Consider the following 21093-nt stretch of genomic DNA (forward strand, 5'->3'; position numbering starts at 1 on the left):
TCATCTTCCTCAGCTATAATATACTTACAACAATCTCTGTGTTTGTACTAGACATATTTAAAAGCCACATTCTCCTGAAAAAAAAATCTTCCTTTCTGCATAGTCTGGCTAATGTTTCTGTTGGGATTTCTGGGCTAGTTGTTGCAGAGAACCCTCTTTCTCTGAATCAACAGTTGTCACAAGCAGGTGCTTATCGGCTGCTTCCTTCCAGTGTGATTTTGCAGTGGTACAGTACGGGTATGAAATCAGAACGGAGTTCGACCTGCGAGAAAACTGGGATCCTCGTGCCACCCTCCAGAAAGTACTTGATATTGTGCAGGTGTGCAATGTGACAAAAACAGCATCTGCCATGCAGCATGTCCTGTAAGTAACAAAGAAAAGAGCACAGGAAATTAAGGGGATGAATTTCTGGGGCGTTTCGTGACTAAGGGAGAGGGACTTCTATGGACGTTCAGGTCCTGAAAGCAGTCATTTATCTGGCAATGGTTGAATGGCAGGCAGCAGTTCCTGTGCCGTGTTTTAGAGAGTTATAAAAGCCAGCTGTCAGTGCCTAATTCTTTGTGTGGGGGTGCTCAGGAAGCAATAGAAAGGGAGACAGCACCTGGTATTTTTAAGATGGATGAATATGAAAGAAACTATCTTGCCTCCTTGCTGTGACTGTTAGTTGCAAGTGCATAATTCAACAAGACTCTTCCCTCTGTCCCAAGGAGGGAAGCTTCAACTTTCATCCCAAGTTCTTTGTTTTGATATTTCCCCAGGGATTCTATCTTCACTGAAAGTCACGGATCCCGCAAGGATGCAGCCAAGGTCATGATTGTGCTTACAGATGGGGAAATCCTCCTGGATGAAATGAACTTGACAACAGTGATAAATTCACCCAAAATGGCAGGAATTGAGCGCTATGCCATTGGGGTAAGTTGGGAATGTACTTGGATAGTATCTTCCTTCCATTTCTTGGTAGCACTGGGGGCAGAGAAAAGGAGAAACTGATCCATGCGTGGTTCCAGTAAATAAGAGGCATGTATAAAATAAGGAGGTGAAAGATAAAGCTACGGTATGAACTGATACTGTAATCTATGTAGTGTCAACTATATGCCCATGTTTGTTCCTTCCTACACCTACTACATTCAGCGCCCTGTATCCACTTACTCAGACTTTTCTGAACAGAGTTGTGCTTTCAGTAGATCAGACCATCTTGTTCTTCCTTGTACAAAGTTTAGAAAAATCTTTCTAGAATGACTGAATCTGGCAAAGTACTTAACCTCAGTCAAGTCTAGCTCCACAAAGGGTGATTTATGTTTTCTTATCTAGGTTATTCTGGAAAATGTCAAAGTGATAAATAAATATTAAAAGGTTTTCTGACCTACCCACCCAAGGACAAAATAGCAGAACCGAGGGGTCGTTCATTGCTTGTTATCAGCTGCAGTCATCCTGACTAGGCCAAGGATTTAAAGCTACCTTTAGATGAAGTGCATGCTTAAAAATTTAAGTTTTTTAGAACAAAACTTCTGATATATTCTTAACTTGGCCAGCAAATTAGCCCGTGCGTTAGTTTGTCAACAAGGCTTTGTCCTGAAGTCTGAAGTTTGGTTTCAGACGTGCTATATGTCTCCTCAAATAATCTTTTTGCTATCTCTTTTCATTCTTTCAGGACAGGAAAATGTTCAATTTTATGATGTCTTGTAACTTGTTGATTTCCAAAATTAATTGTTGGGTACAACAAAGGTATATACACCGAATACAGCACCAGCCAGTTACATGAAGAGATTTTGTAAAGGTTTGGCTCCAGGAGACACTGAGACCATCCAATTCAATGCCTCCAAGCAATTGCTGTTTCTGAGTTTACAGAGAGTGGCTGAAGCTGAGGTTTTTACCACAAACTGTTGAATGAAGTAGGTGGGGGTAAGGAGACTCTAAAGGATGCTTCTTTTGATAGATTTGCATCTCTTCTGCAGGTGGGAGATGCCTTCAAAAAACCAAAGGCCCTAAATGAATTGCGGCTAATTGCGTCTGGTCCAGATGACACTAATGTATTTCAGGTGACCAATTATTCAGCATTAGATGGGCTGCTTTCAACCCTGCAGCAGAGTATTATTGGTATAGAAGGTAAACAGCGATCTTTCTATTTCATTAGTACCTTTTGAGAAATAAGGAGAAAGTGGCTTACCCTGTTCCTGTTGCATCCTCAGGTATGCAGGGTGATGCTCTGGAATATGAGCTTGCACAAGCTGGTTTCAGTGTGCAGATCTTGGATAAAGTAAGTGTTCTGCATTTAATCCTGCTAAACGGTTGTATGCTGTGCTGCTGCTTCAATACTTGTAAGGATTCAGGAGGTCTCCCACAAGAAATTATGGTGATACAAAAGTGTAAGGCCCATGTAGTCAAATCTGCTTTACAAGCCACTGCTTGCTTTGAATGTGTCAGATAAGCAAAAAAGTCACTTTTATATAGTCAGTCAGTAGTGAATTTTATTTTAGGATGGGATTTATCTCATGTGACCCCTGTTCTAACCACTGGATCCTTTTTATTCCACTGGGTAAAAGAGCTATCTCCAGTTGACAGCTTTGATTTTGCTGGCATTCACATCTCCAATGTAAGAATCATTTGATGGAGCATGGGCTCCGTCATGTTGTAAATAAAATAATTCTGCTCTTTTGGAATCAGCTGGCTTAAAACCTTGGTCCATCCAGGACAAGAATGATCTCTGTCCTTGTCGGGAGGGGGAAATAGTAGATGCTGAGGGGGCTAATGAACATTCAGCAGCCTTGGCTGCAAAGGCATCACTGATCCAGTTTTGCAAAAAACCTCATGTAGTAAGCTGGGAGATGTGCAGCTGCTTCTCTGATGCAGGGCAGTCACCTTGTCTTTCTTTAATATTTGGCAGGAGCTGGTAGAACTGCCCAAGCTTACAGGGTCTAGGAAAGAGTGCAGGAGGTGTAGGCCAGAAAACATTGCTCCTTACTAAACTGCTTTGCAGAGTGCTAGAGGCACTTGCCCTGTGTTCATCTCTTCTAATTTGTAGTATGTTACTTCTGCAGCAAGTCTTAATGTTTGGTGCGGTGGGGGCCTTTGACTGGTCTGGTGGAATTCTGTTGTATGATCTGGCAACGAAGACCGCTGTTTTCCTGAATGAATCTAAAGAAGAAGCCAAAAAAGCAAAATACAGTTACCTAGGTAATCAGCGTAACCCTCTCTGAGATCAAATGCTAACCTGACTGCGGTTTTGCTTGGTTTGTGTTTAGTGCAGTATGACAACACTGACAGCATTTACCAGAAGAAGGCCACCTCCTGCAGCATCTTACTGGATTTTGAATATTTTCTCTACCAGGGAGAGAGATACTGATGAAAACACTCTCTGTCTCCTTATTTTGGGGAAGATACAACTTGTTTTCTCCTATGAGTTATAATGTCTTGTGGTATTATTCTGTTAACACGTGCCGTTTGGTTTCACTGTGTAAGAACACTTGCAATGGAGGGCATTTTTGAGAGCTGATAAGGAGAAATATTTCACTTGTGAGTGTCTGGAGAAGAAATAGCTTGTGAATCAATACTGTTCTTGGCCTGGTGACAAATAAAGCCCTGCTTATTCACCCCAGTGCTTTGTGGCCTCATGAGCCCTGTATCTCCTGACCAGCCTTGGCTAGAAAGTCTTACCAGGTAATATGAGGTGCTAGGGACTGTTTGTGTCAGGATAATCCTTCTCCCATTACCTCCCTGTTATCAAAGCCCCATAACAGATCTCTTTTTGCTTTCTATACAGAGTATAGTGTTGGCTTCACTTCTGTGAAGGGTGATAAACCTTCCAGCTTGGAGACTTAATAATTAAAAAAAACCAAGTGTGTACGTTGGATAATCACTCAGGAACTGTGACAAATGCTAAGAAAAGTCATCAAGAGTTCAAGCGTGTTTTTCAGAGCAATAATTTATTCAATTACCCAACCAGCTACTAAGAGAGGAAAACCTCAGCTTTGCTGGCTTTTCTCTCAGAAAAGTTACCTGCTATTTCCTAATCAATATTTTAGTGAGATGGTCTGTAATCAAAACCATGGGCCACAACTAGACATGGTGCGAACTCTTGGATCTCATTGAATATGTAGGTCCATGTCTCTGTCCAAACTCTGTGGGCTTTTTCCTCCAGACATAGAGTATGGTACTGATAATATGTGCTGGTTTTGCTCCTTGTGTGAATGCACCAGGATATAGTGTGGCAGTGGTACACACAGAATATGGACCCTTGTACGTGGCTGGAGCTCCACGGCACAGCATGAGAGGGAAGGTGTTGGTGTTTCAGGACAACCGCTTAAAGCAAACCCTGCAAGGAGAACAGGTACTGTGCTTCACTCGCCCACAGCAGTCAGGTCAGTGGGGCTCAGGTGGGCTGCACGCATCTCGTTTGCTCCAACAGCAGCTGCATTTTCTCCTCCAGGCACACTTAGACCCTTACACAAGCATCCGATTTAGCCAGATGTGGATTACATAGTCTTTGTTCACTCCATAATGCTTTGGGAACACCAGAAGAAATAATGAAATTTGGAAAAAGACCAGGAAGGAATTTAGCTAAATAGGGTGTACCATATTTATGTTCTGTTCTCATGGCTCCTGGGGAAAGAAGTCATCAACTGTGGTATTTTTTTTCCTCTGTCAAATTGTTGAATAATGATTTTGTTACTGCTAAACTGGTTACAGGATCTGTCCCTAAGGATGGCTGTAATAAAATAAATAATAGGGAAATGATCCACATATAAGTAGATATGTGATGTTTTGTTCTAAAAATTGCTGCAAAGGACACTAATTCTACACAACTATATATAGAGAATTCCAGTGAAAGAGCTGCTTGTCTTTTTCTGGAGCACAGGTTGGATCTTATTTTGGCTCTGAGCTCTGCCCAGTTGATGTGAACCACGATGGGGTGACAGATCTTCTCCTTGTTGGAGCTCCGTTTTATCACATTCGAGGGGAAGAAGGAAGGGTTTACGTCTATCGCCTGGAGACAGAGGTAAAAACACTGGTAGCGTAAACACTCCATGTTGGGGATTTTCCAACCATGCCTAAGTAGTGACAAATAAAACATTCCTCCTTTGTGCTCTCACTGAATGTGCTCTCCCTGTATGGTAGAGGACTGCAGGATGAAGCCAGCGCTCCTGTCTTAGTCGTTAGAATATAAAAGAGAAATAACTAAAGAAATAAAACCATTCTGTACCTAAGGTATACTCTTGTCACAGTGTGATGAAATCATGTCTTTTGCCTGTACATAGGCAATTTGTTGGTGCAGACCTTGCTCTGCCAAGCAGTGTTCTTTGCAATGCTTGCAATAAACATGGTCATGGGTACCTGCTAAAACTTTGCTTCCCGGGACTTGCGGAAAACAAAATGTTTTGTGGGCCTAGCTACACAATATACAGGATATAAGTTCAATATACAGGATATAAGTTAATTGTGTCATTTTGAATGAGAGGTGAACTTTAACAGCAGACCAGGAGAAAACCCTCTTTGGTGCACTGCTAAAATTTGCTCAGGGCACGTACATGATGGTTGGAGGCAGAAAACAGCAGTCCAGGCAGCTGTTAGAATTCAAATAACGTGCACCCTCTTGTGGCTTATTTCTGTAATAGGGTGGAGAAGACGGGATGGTTTCTGTTGTGAAACAAGCTGGGGGTCAACTCAATCCGCTGTTGATTTAAGAAAAGACAGTGCTTCAGTGTGTCCGCTTGCATAGGGCTGTCCAGAGGCACTGCTTCTGTGGGAGAATTTGCATGCTCTCGATGCAGAAGGATCAAGTTTTTGTTCCGAGAGCTGGTATCTTGAACTTCTTATTGCATTGTTTAGGGCTTTATTGTTCACCTTTAAGTATTTTAAGTGTACAGTAAGATGATTTTTTTTTTTTTCGTGTAAGAGCTACTCATGCTACATTTGCTATAAAGGGATTTCCTTCTTGGATGTTTTTCAGACTGGTTTATTCACCAAGAAAGGACACCTTAATGTGCAGGTGACCTCTCCTTTTGCAAGGTTTGGGTTTACAGTGGCCAGCGTTGGAGACATCAATGGGGATGGATATGAGGATATTGCAGTTGGAGCCCCCCTTGAGGATCAGCTTTCACATAGTTCCTCTTTTGGCAGCATTTACATCTTTAATGGTGATAAAGACAAGATTAAGAGCTCTTTTTCTCAAGTACGTATCTTATTGGGAATTGCATCCACTACCCCTTGAGAGGGAAAAGCTTGTGTTTTTGTAGCAAGAGGCTGGGAGGAAGGACTTCTACATTTCATTTGCATCGATGGGTGAGAAATTTGCAGATGTCAGATGGTTTATGTGACTCCGCAGATTTCTGCAGCAGAGCTGCTCCTTAATTGTAATTATTCACCTGTCTGCTTGGGCAAGGGAGCAGGATTCAGGTGCTGCCAATAGAACAGCACAGCCTTTTGCAAGGCTGCCCATCCGTTCCAGGAAGTTAAAAGTCGGTATTTTGCATCTCACGAGTGTTACAAAATCATCTTTACAGCAGCCTTGTGAAAAGAAGTATGTTTTCCAAAGGGCAAAAGAGAGATCCTGACTTTTATTTGTTGATGTGTCCCCCCACCCGTTTTAGAGAGTAAAAGCCTCTGAAATTTCTTCAGGACTCCAGTATTTTGGGCAATCCATTGACGGTGGCTTTGATTTCACTAATGATGGCCTCCGAGATATTACAGTAGGATCACTGGAGAACGTGGTTGTGCTCCGGTAGGTAATGAGTGCTACTTTTTAGTATGCTGGGGAAATGCTTCAAAGACAAATATAGAATGTGTGTTCTAAGCACTGTGTAATAATTCTATTTTTAATTCAGCATCAGAGGGACATTATAAAATATTTCCCAGTGCTAGAAATTGTATAAAATGTAAAACCTTTAGTTCAAGTTGCAAAGGCTTTGCCTTTTTATGTCTAAAGCTTTGAACAAGTATGAGATAGTGAACATGAACTGATTAATGTAGATCTAGGTCTAAGAAGACCTTGATGTCTGCAATTCAGCACTGATAGTGGAGGTCATTTAGACAAAAAAAAATTCTTTACAGATTGTACCTCATTTTCAATCAGGCATCTAGTAGCTGAGTGACCCATGGAGTTCAAAAAGGCTAAGACATGGCAGACAGATTTGATTTTGTTCTTGCATTTTGTATTTGAAAACAAATTGTAGATAAAGAGAGAATTTGAACAGCTAGATAATGTGTTTATCTAATGGAAACATAAACACTGTGTTTAATTCTGAAACTCTAGCCATATTCGTGTATTTTGGCTGTCTGTTCCTTAAGACTCTTGGGATTTTGTATGTTCTGAACGTTCCCAGCAGAAACTGGAATTTCTGTAAATAGGCCAGCTTGGTCCAGGTGAAATACCATGGAAATACTGAGCCGTTCTTATTCTTGCTGCCAAGCTTTCTTAAAACATTTTTCCTGTAATGTTTCAGTTCAAGAATTTATATTTGATTCTGTTCCTTATCTGTTCTTCACTGACTAGCTCGAGGCCAGTTGTCCACTTTCTCACCAGCATGAGATTCAACCCTGAGAGAATTCTGATTTTCCAAAATAACAGCATTCTTACAGCAACACTATGTTTCGATACAATCTCAGCTTTACCCGTGTCTCAACAAGGTAATAAATGGGAATTGTGATCAGATTGAAATCTACAGTCCTACACTGTCCTCGGAAACCTGGCACCGAGGGCAATTTCTGGTACGTCTAACAAAGGATTTTGAAAATCTTGCAGTGTTTTCACAGTTATACGTTCTCTACACGGTGGACTTAGATGTGAAAATGGCAAAGAGGAGAGTACAGTTTGAAGATCAGAACACCACAACAAGTGGAAAGCTGTTGGTCAGCAAGCACATGTGCTCTGAGCTGCAGCTTCACACGCTGGTAGGTGATGGTGGTCAGACTTCCTACAGAAAGAAGGGTTAAGAGGAAAGGATTTTTTTAGCAGAATCTGTGTGATGATGACTCTTTCCTGAAATGCAAAAATACTACACCAGGGTGGAGTTTTCTCGGTGTTAGACTCGCTGAGCATGTTTTACAGCTGAGGCAGGAGATGTGTCATGTGCCGTTTTGATTTGCATTGCTATAAATCAAAGGTTCATCCTTTTGTGTGTGTGTGTAAAGTATTTATAATCCTAGAACTGTAGGAGAGACATGAAGCTTTACAGGATTAAAGCAAACATAAGGAAACTGTTTTTCACAATGCATAACTGAGTCACCGAACACATTATCCAGGGGATGACATGGGAGCCAAATGTATAAAATGATCCAAAAAAAACATTTGAGGAGCTTGTGGTCCACTGGTGGCTATTAAACACAGTGGCCCAAAGAAAATGTCTGAGCCAGAAGGCCCCTAAATATGCCAGATAACAGAAGCTGGAACAGAGGTGACGTGTGACGACTTTTGCATTTTAATGCCGAGATATTTTCTCAACTTCTTGTTCTTCCTTTCTTGTAGCCGTGTGAATTTGACTGTTTTTCCAGTGTTTTTCTGAGAGTTAAACACAAGCTCTATAAGAAAAATGACAACCTGGAATTTGCTGTTCCTGTGCTGGATAGATACAAGCCATCAGAAATGCATTTTCAGGTAATAAAACAAAACACTAGCAAAGAACTCTCTCTCTTTCCAGGATGCAAAGCTTTTACTATTAAAAAATAAATAAATTAAATTGTGGTTTTCTTAGCCTCTGCGTGTCATCTGCCCTCTGCTCCCTTTCTAGTTATCAATACTGTATTCTGGGCAGACTTTAGGCCCAGGTTTCCCCAAACATATACTCGTATCTTGTTAAGAGAATCTCATCTCTAAGGTCCAACCTCAGATCTGCTAAAAAATTACTTTTCTTTTGACCATGACATTTCTCCTGTGCCTCTGTATAAAATGGGATTAGATGCTACCTGTGAAGGCGGCAGATAGTTTGTGTGTTTTGTGAAGTATTTGTCACATATTGAGCTCTCCATTGGAACTTATATTAAGACTTGTTATTTGAATGGTGTATTTGCTAGTAACAAATATACAAGTTTCTAATGAAGTAATTTTAAAAATCATTAAAATTATGTATATGTTTTTTAGCTTATTTTAGTTGTTTGTTTCAAATCGATACTTGGGAGGCTGCAAACTTCTAATAAACCTAAAGTTTGATATCCTGTCTCCTCTCTTGCAGTTTAGTAGCAGGATTCCTACAAGCTAATCTAGCTCTTTTTCACAGTTAGTCTGAAATCCAAATCACAGCTTCTGAAAAAAATCCACAAAGCTCTGTAAAGAGGCAGCTTTTTGCTACTTAATAGGAATCTTTACCACAATTCAATATTTAAGTAGCTGTCCATAAAGCATAGGACAGAGAAGTTAGGACAACATTTAGCACTGAGCAATAATGAACACTAATTACTATAGTTGCAGTACTCTTAGGGATTATGATGTTGATGGTACATTTATTTCCTAAGAATAATTAATGAGATTCTTGAGTGTTGGTCAGCATTGCTTAGTACTTATGCGCCCACCATCTAATTATTAATTATCATTGAACTTCTCCAGAAATATCAGCCCCAGACAGTAGATTTTTATTGGTGAATAAAATTATTGCTAAAGGAAGTAACCTCATCTCTACAAAACAGTATGCCTATAAGATGGCACAGCATATGAACATATTTATTCAAGAAAAACATAGCATCTCTGGAAAAGAAATTAATATTATTGCCCTGTGGCAATCCAGGAGTAAACAACTGACGTTTCTTTAACAAGACCTTGCCCCCAGTGAAGACTTTTCATGTTATTGCTAATAGACTTTCTCCTGGGAGTTGAATTACAAATCATCATCAGTTTAGGACTGACTAGAGGGTCTTTTATTTCTAACTTCTCCTTAACTGAGGTCATGGGAATTTTGGTTTTCAGAAAATGTATGTGTATATGTAAAGATATTCTGAATCTGCTACCTTAGAAATATTAGGACCGTTAAAATCTGACTTGATCTGTGTTTGCTTTCAGTTGCCTTATAAGAAGGACTGCAACAACAAGACCATCTGCACTGCTCATTTAACTTTGACAAGTCAGATTCAGTGAGTCATAGTAGTTGTCTTATCCAGATTTTGCATTTAGCATTCATATCAAATGTCATCTTTGTGCACAAGACATTTTCTTCAAATTCTCTGACGAGATTTGCTGTCCTTTTGTTTACATAACTTTCCATTCAGTTCATCCCTTCGATAACATCACATTCATACGGTGCTGTAACTGTGTGCCTCCCCGGGCATTGCGGGTCTGCTCTAGGAAATCTCAGAGGAAAGACAGAGGTTTAAACAACTATAGTCATCCTAAAATCACAATTCTGGCATTTAATTGTGAACATGTGATTTTGTTTTAGGCTGATGCACAGCATAGCTCTACAGCAAAGAGTTGCTCAGTTTACATAGCCTTAGACAAAACGGCAGGCATCACTTCATTGTAAAAAGCTACCCTGGAGATTCACTGAAGAGCTAATCAAGTGGAACAACACTTAAAATCTATGTAAAACAGAAATGATAAAACGTTACATAAAGTTTGGAGATGACTGCCTTCAATATTAAGAAGGAAGCATTTTCCTACACACCCTGAAGAATACTGAACGATTAATCGGGCTATTGCATTATCCTGTGTGTGAAGCATTTGGAGGGAGTAATGACTAGAACCAGAATGCTTCAGGCATCGTATTAAATAACCACCCTTAGAAATTACATGTCACCCATCTCATTTTTTCTGTCTGCTTCTAGAAAGGAATTAGTGGTGGGCCACACCAAAGAAGTGACCATGAACGTTTCACTAACAAACAGTGGAGATGACTCGTACATGACAACTATGGTCTTGAACTATCCTAAAAACCTACATTTTAAGAAGGTGACTGTTGAGGTAAGAGTGTAGAACAACTCTTCAGCTAGCAGCAGACTGCTGAAAGAAAACCCAGCGCAGACTCCTATTAATTTACTACCTAAATAAATCTTGAAGTGAGGTCGAGGGAAGGGAAGGAGCATTTCAGTTGTTAGGACTACAGCCTGAATACTGGATTTATCTGATTTAAGACTCCCAAGCTTTTATTGAGCTATTTGTACCTAATTTGTTTTATGGGAGCAGACACAGACTGACTTGAATTTCCCAGTCTGTTTTTATTCAACATTAAAGAGTGATCCTATTCTGTTGGCAGCCATTCTCTCCTGCTGTTCGCTGTGGCCAACCAATGCCATTAACTTCTGTAGTTTTATCCTGTAACTGCAGAATTGGGCATCCAGTATTCAAGACAACAACTGTAAGTAGAGATCATTATTTTCACTTTTTCCCTACCTCTAAATGATTCTTTAAGTAGCTGCTCTTGCATCCTCTATCTCTACAATTAGGCCAGAGCCGCTGTTCTTTCTAATTCGGCTTATGGCTGGTATGCATTTTCTCAAGGCAAGAGAAAATTTTCATATTCCTGCACTTTACTTGATGTCTAATTTCTCCAGAAGGGAACGGTGAGCAGAAAATACATTACCCATCATGTTTTAGCAGTACTCTGGTGAGTTAAAGAGTATTTACAGGGTAATCGATATTTTGTTATGTCTTTCTCTTCCCTCAAAATAGGCAAATTTTTCAGTGATTTGGCAATTAGATGAAACCGTATTCCAAAATAAGTCTGCCATCACCATTAATATCACCAAGTAAGTATTGCTATTTTCACCACAAAATACACTGTGAGCTAGAAAGGAAATATCAGAATTCCTACTCGGTGTCCATGCTATTTATCAGTCACTGGTTACACAAAACTACACTTGTTCTTTTCAGCCTTCTAAAGCATTTGGATCCATGTGAAAAATCTTTCCTTCCATTATGATAATTTTATCTTTGCTCATACTTCATTATTTCAGTAAAAAATGGAGCACCCTTTAAGGTCCTAATTTAAGTGTAGTACATATTTAAAAGCTTGTGTTTTCTGAAATGGCAAACTGGGTTCTGGCATCCTCCTTCCTTAGCAGAGAGAACAGATGATTAAAATATATAATCCAGCTCTGTTCCAAGTAAAGCTTTCACTCCAAATGATTGGGCTGAGAACATACAGTCAGGGCATTTTTCTTGATTAGGGGCTTTCTAATGGGGGGAAGTTACCGTTCAGATTCCTTTCTTGTCACGTTCCTCCCATTAAAATCTATGGGGCCGACTAGTACACAGCATTTTTTAAACAGAGAGCATCTTTAAAAAGGAAATCTCAGAGAACTCATCTCTGCCAGCTACACTTCCTTGCAAGCACAGTTTAAGGCAAAGGTTTCTATATGAATTTAATGTCCAGTTTTGCGAGGGGCAGAAGCTTTAAATTTTGATTAATTAAAGCAATACTACATATTTACAAATTAGCACTGGTTTGCAGGGAAACATTTCAAGGCACTGGCAGCTTTCAAAATCTATAGCAATAAAGGGCTACTCCAACACTGCTGTACCATGTCACCAAGCGACAAAGGCACCTCTCCTTTCATTAATTACTGCCACTGTTTCCATCCCTCTTGTACAGCCAATATTAGCAGTTCTCAAACCATAGAAATAAACGACCAAGGCAGGCAGATAATAATGTTGTTTCATCCATCTTTTTTTTTTTTTTTTAAGCATAAACGAAAATAGCACCATTCTGACTGAAGAACACGTCCTTGATGTCAGATATGCATTCACTGCAGTCCTTACCAAGTAAGTTTTAAGAATATTCAATTATATTGCATTACTTTAGTCAATTAGAGGAAAAAAGATTGAGAGGATGCCTGGTAAGATTCCAATACAAGTTCCATCTTAATAATTTCAAGCCCTGCAGATTGTCAAGTCGCTTTCTGTGGTACACTTCAGCAAAAGAGTCTGGAAGACGGAACAATAAAACCGTATCATAGGCGGGGGGTACCTAGGGTCTCTAACCACTTAGCTTGTGAAAAGTAGACTTCAAGATAGGTTCAAAGATGCATCTAGTTGATAGACTGCATATATAGCCAGACTGCATAGCCAGCATTCCAGTTATAACAAATCTGATGATGCTACCTCTTAATTACTTAATCCGTCTGGGTCATTGGATGTACTAATTTTTAATAATAATCTAATTCACTTTTCACTTAGTTTGATTTATCGTTCTCTTTAGACCAGTTTCTTTAATGTACGTGAATGTTAGCGAAGGACTTCTTGAAAACAAAGAATTCAAATTTAATGTAAGTATAGCTTCAAATTTAGGTCATCTGACCCATCTGCAATCAGGACTAAAGAACACTTATTACCTTGTGCATTTTCTTCTGTAGATAAATGGAGAAAATCACTTCAACGCTACCATCAAGTTACAGATTTGGGTTCCTATCAGTATACAAGGTCACAACATAATAACGGTCAAAAATGCATCAGGAACACAGGTACTTTTTCTTTTTTTTTTTCCTAATCCAATACCTCTTCACTGGTCCTCACAGCAGAAAAAAAAAATCGTATTATTGCAGATCAGAGTGTTTTTAAAACCTACACTACAGAAAATAGGTATTGACATTTTGTGGCGTCATTCCAGGTACAAATTTTGCCAAACTGAACAAAAGTTCATTTTTAAAATTAAGTCAAAAGGTGGGGTTTTTCCCCTCTCTGTCCCCAACTGGACTAGGAATACTTACCTTTGTCCTCACTGTCCAGATTTGTATTTTTTTTCTTTTTTCTTTAAAAAAAAAAAAAGAATTTGTAAGAAAGACAATACAGTAAGGAAAAAACTTGTAATAATCTAAGACTAAAAAGGTAAGAAAACTTCTGTGGAATTCAAAACAGGCCAAAGAAATCTTTCCCCTCCCCTTCTCAAACATCAACTCTGTTCTCTCCCTGCCATCACCCCTCAAAAAAAGTACACATGGAAACATCTTAAAGCAGAAGACTTTTTATTTTCAGGTTTTTTTAAGACATTTTTGGTAGCGTATCATACACATTGGTAACCGATCATAACAGTTCTTCATTGTGCCAACATTTAAAGAGATCATACATAAAAAGCAGCAAAGGAGAAAGGCAGCATCAGTGACTTAGTTCTTGGAAATGCTGCACTCCCTTGCTCACTGGAAGAGGCTGCTGTTTTGTAAAACTTCATTAGCAGACTCGAAGGTCAGTACTTCTTTGTGGAACTTATTGAGCTCCTTCTTTATTTTCCTCATGGCAGCAGTTGATTCCTTTTTCTTGTAGCTCATGCCTTTCAGAAGTTTATCTGACAAGTAGTGCAGCCAGAGGACGTTGCTGTGTGGATGATAGTCAGTCCAGCTGTTGGAGTTCTCCGCTTTCATTTGCCTGTAGATATCAAACTGGTAGTCCCCTGTGCCTTGAAACAGTCCTTCATCAGTGGAAAGGTCACAAAACACAGTTAACCCGTCCTTCTCCAGCCGAGACAAGGTATAATCTATGATGTTGACATGAAGCCCTGCTGTGGGGATTGTGTGTGTTGCCCCATTCAACACATAATTAAGCTCCTTTACATCCGTTTTCTTTACCAGCACGTTCCCCCAGTGCAAGTCTCTGTGCTCGAAGTGCAGTTCTTGTTCTGCCACAGCCAGGGATGCGGTGACCTGGTGCAAAATGCTTTTTGCTGATGCCACTGAACTGAACCTGTTTCTCATATTCTCCAAGTCACTGCCTCCAAATTCAAACTCCAGAACCATGAAGAGCTGCTTGTCCCCAAAAAGGTCTGGCCGATCATTTTCTGATCCCGTTACTTTGTGGTATTTGTCCCAGGCTTCCAGGAGATACTTAGGATAGGCCCCTTGAACACAGTGCACAGAGTACAAGCTGATGAACCCAACAGTCCTATTCATGGACTCTTCAGAGAGAAGACTGAGTTCTTTTGATATTATTATCTCAGGCAGAATCTCTGCAAAGCTCTTTTGAGCTTCACCATTTACTCTTTCATTCCCCTCAATGGGAATTATTTTTAAGGCCACAGGTCCTCTCTCACTGTCAATCTGGAAGACCTCTCCGAACACCCCTTCTCCAATTTTCTTGCAATCTTTCATCTTATCTAAAGGAATACATTCCTCAAAAGCGACAGGCCCCTCCTGGTGGCATTCCCCAAACACCTTCTCTGCGTCTGTAAGCATTAGCTCCAGGACAGAACAGGAATCCCTGGGAGCCAGCAGGGCCATGGAGGAAGAAGACCAAGTGCAGCACTGACCCTTAGCAGCAGATAGGGTTGCTTGGTGCCTTGAAAGCTGGGATTTCACAGAAGGGGTACAAAGGATGCTGTTGCAGAAACTCTGTTCTGTGGTAACTTTCTTCTTCTTATGGAAGGACAAAGATGCTCGCACTCTACCCCAGGAATGGGAGCTATTGAGAAATGAATAGTCATTGTCTCTTACATCTGCGGACATCTCCAAAACACCCTTCTTCTTTCCTTTTGGCCTCCTCTGTAGTCTGAAAAAGGAGTTATTAGGCTGCTGCTGTCTTTTATTTTTGCGCCTTGCTTGCCTCCCCCACCGGCTGGCACTGAAGCCACTGATGCAAGCTTTTCTACAGGTACTTCCCTCTCCAGAAACAACCTTGGTACTTTTATGTTTATTGTCCAAGATTCCTTGAAGGCCCAAAGGAAACACTGGCTGCTGGCAGGCAGGTTGAATATCTGCCTTTTTGTTGCATTTCATGCTCGTCAGCCATGCTGGCACTTCTTGAGGGTCTAAGACCACCACCGGCGTAAGCTGGTACTTCTCGGTTTTGCCTCGCTGACCATGCAAGCTTCCTATTGTTGAACCTCTCCTTAGATCATCGCACGGTTCACTGGAAGTGGCACTGTCATACAGTGCAGGGGGCCGTGGCTCACCATTAACAGGAGGCAGCACTGCCTGAGGAGCGGCTGTGGCTTTCTGTGGGGTCAAGGGAGCTTGTGCCAGGCAGCGTCCCGGCACCGGCGCCCTCAGAACCCTGCCGGACTTCTGCAAGGCCGCAGCGGGCTCACCGCTCCTCTCCGTGCCTCCGGGACAGGACCGTCCGGCCCCCTCTTCCCTCGCACCGTCAGCCCCCGGCAAGGGCGGGAGCCGCTCCGGCTCTCCCGCAGATGACTCCAGCGAGCTGAGGGCGCTGCCGGCCGAGGCGGTCCGCTGCCTCCGCGGCGGGGAGTAGAGCTCCAGGCTGCCGTCCAGCCCCGAGCCGCTCTCCACGGTGGTGCTGAACAGGACGAGGGAGCTGAGCGCGGCCGGCGGGGCCTGGCGGCGGCGCGGCCGGCGGCGCGGGGGCGACCACTGCGGGGTGCTGCACAGGAGGGGGCGGCGGGCGGCGCCCCGCGGCAGCGGGGACGCGGAGGGCGAGGCGGGGGAGGCGGGGACCGCCGGGCCCGGCGGACGGTTCTCCTTCTCGGCGGGGCCGCCGCCGCGGCGGGTCCGCAGGCGCCGGGCGGGGCGCTTACCCAGCGGCTGTCGGCGGCGCTTGTCGGGCGGTGAGAAATCGGGGTCGTCCGAGGGGGCGGAGAGGGCGCTGGAGCCGGTTGAGGTGGCGCTGGAGCCGGCCGAGGTGGAGCTGAAGAACCGCTTGCGGTCCTGTGGCGGCGAAATCCATCGGGGGTGCGGCGGCAGCAGGCGGAGGCGCCCGCCGCGCCGCGAGTACGTGCGGAGCAGGCGCGGCTGGAACGACATCGCGGCGGCGGCGGCCCCGGGCCGGGCCCTGCCTGACGGGGAGCCGCGGCGCCCGCCCGCCTCCGTTCAAACGGGGTATCGCGAGAGCGGGGCGGGGCGAGAACGGGAGCGGAGGCCCCAGGCCCCGCCCCCGGCGCCCAGGCCCCGCCCCCGGCGCCCAGGCCCCGCCCCCGGCGCCCAGGCCCCGCCCCCGCGCGGTTTTCGCGCGGGTTGGGCCCGCGGCCCCGTGTAATGTCGCTGTAAACGTGCAATTTCAGGAGGCGACGGAGTGCGAGGTCAGCGATGAGCTGGTGCCGGGTCCCTGGGCGTACGCCGGCAGCACAGAACCAGAGGTGAGCGCTGCTGGCACCGGCGGCGGGGACGAACCCACGGGCACTGGTGGCAGCTGGCGACTGAGCCGCCCCCTTGCATTTCAGGGCATTCGGGACGTCCGGTATCAGTGTGTGCAGTGCTCTATCCAAACCGACGGAGACAACATCACCGTGGCAGCAGAATTGTCTTTAAAAAACTCGCACCAGGTATGCACAAAAGACGACACTCCTCTGCCTTCACTAAAACCTGTTACCTGCCAGAGGTTCAGGGTCAGGGTTTCTTCCGCATCGCAGCGGAGATGTTGCTCTTCCACATGCGATGCTATTTTCTGACCCTGCAGAGCAAAAGGTATGTTTTATTCATGACAGTGTCTCCCAGGAGGCACTCGGCACTTATAAGAGGTGCTGCAGTCGTCTTCCTTCCTTCAAAAATTGCTCCTGGTGAAATGACTCTTCCAGTTCTGCAAGTTTTCATCGCTCCAGACAATTTCTTATGAGCAACAGTTACACATAAGGTTATATACACAAGATACAGCTTGGTGGCAGCACTGTACGGGATGGTTCTTGCAGTCTGAATAAGGATTTGCTGTTGCAACACGTTTTTCTGAAAAGACTGAAAAGCAACTGATATTTTGTTCCTTTTATTTCTTTTTCCATAGTTCTTAAAAAGCAGAACTGTTCTGCTGGTCCCTGGAAAAATCACCTTCAACAGAGAACTGTATCTGGGCCTGAAAGACGAGAATCATAACGCTGAGGTATCAGAGCATCATGTAGGCAGCTTGGGCTTCTCTTGGGGCAGGAACAAGTGAGAAATCCAGATATTGTTGCCAAATCTAGAAAACTGATCAAGTTCCCAGAGTTAAATCCTGGACCTTTTGAAGCAAGCATCTGTTCTGCCATTGAATTTAGTGAAATCAGGTTTCGACTATAGGATAAAAGCAGAGGGAGGATATTTGCTAGTGCACATCAGAAGGGCTTTAAGTGTTCTGTATTGAACGCTGCGTATCATCTGTGGCTACCACAGAGACCTCCTGTCCTCTCAGGAATTTCAACGTGAATATTCCTTCTCTTTCCCTAGTGAAGACATGCTCTATAGCCTGAAAGATTGTCACTGGTGACTATCGTAATCACGGTAAACTCCTAAAAAAGTCTCAGTAAATTTAACTCCCTTGACTAGGCTGGCAATACAAAAAATGATTTTATATTGTATTGCAGAGTACCTGCACAGTGAGACTGATGGTGCATCTAGCACAGTTTAAAGGTTGAATGCTAGCTCAAACTATATAGCTTTCTCAATTAAAAGCTAGCCAGGAAAAAAATAACTGGCCTTGATTCTGTTCCAGATTACTCTTGTCTTCCTGAGAGATGAAGTGTTTGATCCCTTGCCTGTTATCATAGGAAGCTGTGTTGGTGGACTTGCCTTGCTGGTGTTCATTATTCTGCTCCTCTGGAAAGTGGGTATCATTAATGCACACACAACAAAATAGAAATCTTTTTTTTTAGATGTTTTAACATATTTTAAGATTTCTCTAAGTATGAAAGCAATTTTTTTTCAAATGCACACTGAAGGACATCTGCCGCTTATTGTAAAACCTCAGTCTTAGATTTTGAGCTATTCTGGGCATTGCAGTGTAACCTCTCAAGTCCTGTTTCAAAGTGCTTTGCAGAATATTTTAACATTATGAAATGTTTATAGATGTTCTGAAAAGTTTTGTACAATGTAGGTCTTCAGGCTTACAGCTCTGTCAGAAGTCATACCTTGTTGCATCCTGCATTCACTCATTCACTTATTGCCACTCTGAGAAGGAAAAGCTTTTAAAATTTTTTTAAGAAAAAGCAAAAATTAATGCATACAAAAAGACTTAATAAGCTCTTTTAATTTTTTCCCCAGTGTGGCTTTTTCAAAAGAAACTATAAAACTATGATGGAGCAAGAAGATACTTCCTGAAGACTAAACTGGCCAAAGCAGAAAGCTCTCTATTATTTCGCCGGCTTTTTGGAAATAACAGAGTCAAAAGTCTGGCTAAGATGCCAAACAATTCCTTTTCCCCGGTAGAGCTACGGCACTCTGGATCTTGGGACTCTCCCAAACTGCTGTTTTGACCACAGGGGCCCAGCTGTTTTGGGCAATCCAGATGCCTGCTTGTTTAATTTGAACTGACTATTCATCATAGAGGGACAGCCTGGTATTGATAAACTAGACTCCCCATGAGAAATTTTGCTTTAACGTAGATATGCTAGGAAAATTCATCTTGGAGCCGGTTAGGTTTATGTATTGGATTGCAGGCTTAGTTGCTGTGATGCTGAGTGGTTTTTAAATTGATTTTAGTACTGAGTAGCTTCAGAATAGATTGAAATAGAAATGAGTTAGGGGAAGCTTCCCATCCTGCTATTGCTAATGAAAATAGAGAGACAAGCATTTTGCATATATACTTATATATGTATATATATACAAATTTGTGCATTTTAATACAGTAACATATGTCCCTTGATGTCTCTGGTTCTTGGAATCAGAAGCGTGTGTATGTGGTGATTACTTTTTTGCACCTCACAATCTTATTTCTGATTTTCCATTTTTAGTTGCTTTCAAATCCTGATTTGGTCACAAATAAAAACTTACATCATGGACCTCATTGCCAGTTCAGACAGGCTCCTGCTATATCAGGAGATATTTCCCCAGGTTAGCGTAGTTCACCACCCCTCTTCCAAAGCAGCTGTGTTTGAATCGAGGGCAGAGCCAAGCAGTGAGCCACAGCGTCAACCACAGCAGCGTTACCATTCACCCTGCTGGATGTGTGACAGAAAGTGGGGTGAATTATGAGCAATCTCAGTTTTTCAGCTGCAGATTATCAGTAATTGCTATTTATAGGCTTTGGGAAAGAAGGTACCTAGCCGAACCCTGTGGCTGGCTTTCGCCAGTACCAGGTGTTTTCTTTCCTGAGCAATGAAATGATCTCGGGACCCCTCAGCTGCTTGCTGTTTTTCAAGAAGGACGAGTACAGATACTTGGTACTGTTCCTCTCTTTGGCTTTCTCTGTCTGTAATTGTGTAGTTGGTTTGTCTCTGTCGTGTTTGGCTAACCATAAACCCCACAAATCTAATGTGTGTTTACACACAGCATTAGATCAAAAATAGATACTCATTCAGACCTTCAGAAGGCAAAACAGTTCCTTTGGCTTAACCAATATTGCCTGATGGAAAACTAAAGTTAACAAGCAAACTGTGGTCTCCATTGAAGTTTCCTTGTAAAATTCCTGTCTGGAAACCAGGTACTGCTATTAATACATCTCTTCAAGGCTATTACAGAGATCACCTTCATGATGGGATAGGCATCCTGCAGGCTGTACAACCCCAGGTGCATCCTAGCTCTAAATTTGGCTGCCAAACAGCTAGAAATTAAAGGTGCTAAGCACACTGGCCTACCTGCTTAGGACAAAAGTAAGAGGTACCACAGAAGGATATTGTTCGAGGAATATAGGGCCCTTGTGTGACTTTCAACAGTACGAGAGGTGCAGAGATCATGCGCTGTCATCCAGCTCAGTCAGCAGCTGCAGCCATTCTTCTGGCTTGAATTTCTTTTTCCCTTGCCCCTGGCTGGTTGTAGAGTTCCTTGGAGCTGCACACAGAGAGCGAGTCACTCCAAACCTGCTTACAAGTGCCAGGGACTGAGGAAATGAGACTTCCTAGGTGCGAGCTCAGAAGGGAAATTATTGCCTGAACCAAAGAACCACCTGTGTCAGGTTTTTTTGTCATAACAGCTCTGTCCTGTTTGGACAGAAATGTGCTTTGTCTGGTCTGAATGGCTTTATTGTCACCCCCTTTGTGTAAATCCTTTTTTATAGTGTTTTTAAGTGCATCTTCTTTGAAAATAAATTCTTGCAAGAGAAGCCTGACTCTGTATTGCACTTGTTGGCTGAAGGTGGTTTGAGCATTTTGCTGTACCCTTTCCCAGGTAGCATAGCAGGTCTCTGGGGCTGCTCTCAATCACTCAGTCCGGCTTTTGGCAGGGCTGTCACAAAATTGTTCTTCTTTGCATGTCCCTGTGTGGAAGGACCTTTATGAGGAATTAAGTACATGGAAAGCAGAATATGCTGGGCTGAGCGAGAGAATCCCTTTGAAGAGCTTCAGGCAAGAGAGCTGCTCCTTTGGAGCAGCTGTGCACAGTAGTGACTGAGGT

The 21093-nt window shown here is 42.8% G+C and overlaps 2 protein-coding genes across 2 annotated transcripts in view; one reads left to right on the forward strand and one right to left on the reverse strand.

The window, feature by feature from the left end:
* ITGAE (integrin subunit alpha E) overlaps positions 1-20809 on the forward strand; it is a 32597-nt gene extending 11788 nt beyond the window's left edge. Inside the window, exons 13-36 of the mRNA XM_087751835.1 lie at positions 212-363; positions 759-912; positions 1956-2106; positions 2190-2257; positions 3039-3174; positions 4197-4327; positions 4856-4996; positions 5948-6169; positions 6588-6718; positions 7490-7623; positions 7739-7887; positions 8462-8590; positions 9986-10056; positions 10747-10882; positions 11175-11276; positions 11591-11667; positions 12605-12682; positions 13119-13185; positions 13273-13380; positions 16863-16937; positions 17022-17123; positions 17576-17671; positions 18260-18370; positions 18808-20809. Coding sequence (XP_087607961.1) covers positions 212-363; positions 759-912; positions 1956-2106; positions 2190-2257; positions 3039-3174; positions 4197-4327; positions 4856-4996; positions 5948-6169; positions 6588-6718; positions 7490-7623; positions 7739-7887; positions 8462-8590; positions 9986-10056; positions 10747-10882; positions 11175-11276; positions 11591-11667; positions 12605-12682; positions 13119-13185; positions 13273-13380; positions 16863-16937; positions 17022-17123; positions 17576-17671; positions 18260-18370; positions 18808-18864 — 2778 coding nt within the window. The 3' untranslated portion in view covers positions 18865-20809. The remainder of the gene's footprint in view (positions 1-211; positions 364-758; positions 913-1955; positions 2107-2189; positions 2258-3038; positions 3175-4196; positions 4328-4855; positions 4997-5947; positions 6170-6587; positions 6719-7489; positions 7624-7738; positions 7888-8461; positions 8591-9985; positions 10057-10746; positions 10883-11174; positions 11277-11590; positions 11668-12604; positions 12683-13118; positions 13186-13272; positions 13381-16862; positions 16938-17021; positions 17124-17575; positions 17672-18259; positions 18371-18807) is intronic.
* HASPIN (histone H3 associated protein kinase) lies at positions 14050-16682 on the reverse strand. Its single transcript, XM_087751837.1, has one exon. The coding sequence runs from the start codon at positions 16603-16605 to the stop codon at positions 14050-14052; it is 2556 nt and encodes an 851-aa protein (XP_087607963.1). The 5' UTR covers positions 16606-16682.
* Positions 20810-21093: the final 284 nt, after the last annotated feature.

The sequence above is a fragment of the Nipponia nippon genome, unplaced genomic scaffold (genome assembly GCF_047370975.1).
Source record: "Nipponia nippon isolate SJK-2023a ecotype South Korea unplaced genomic scaffold, ASM4737097v1 scaffold_15, whole genome shotgun sequence".
In the NCBI taxonomy this organism is placed as follows: domain Eukaryota; kingdom Metazoa; phylum Chordata; class Aves; order Pelecaniformes; family Threskiornithidae; genus Nipponia; species Nipponia nippon.

Bases quoted from the DNA above. Each gene is read 5' to 3' on its own strand.
- HASPIN (XM_087751837.1), bottom strand. From the start codon at position 16,605: ATGTCGTTCCAGCCGCGCCTGCTCCGCACGTACTCGCGGCGCGGCGGG.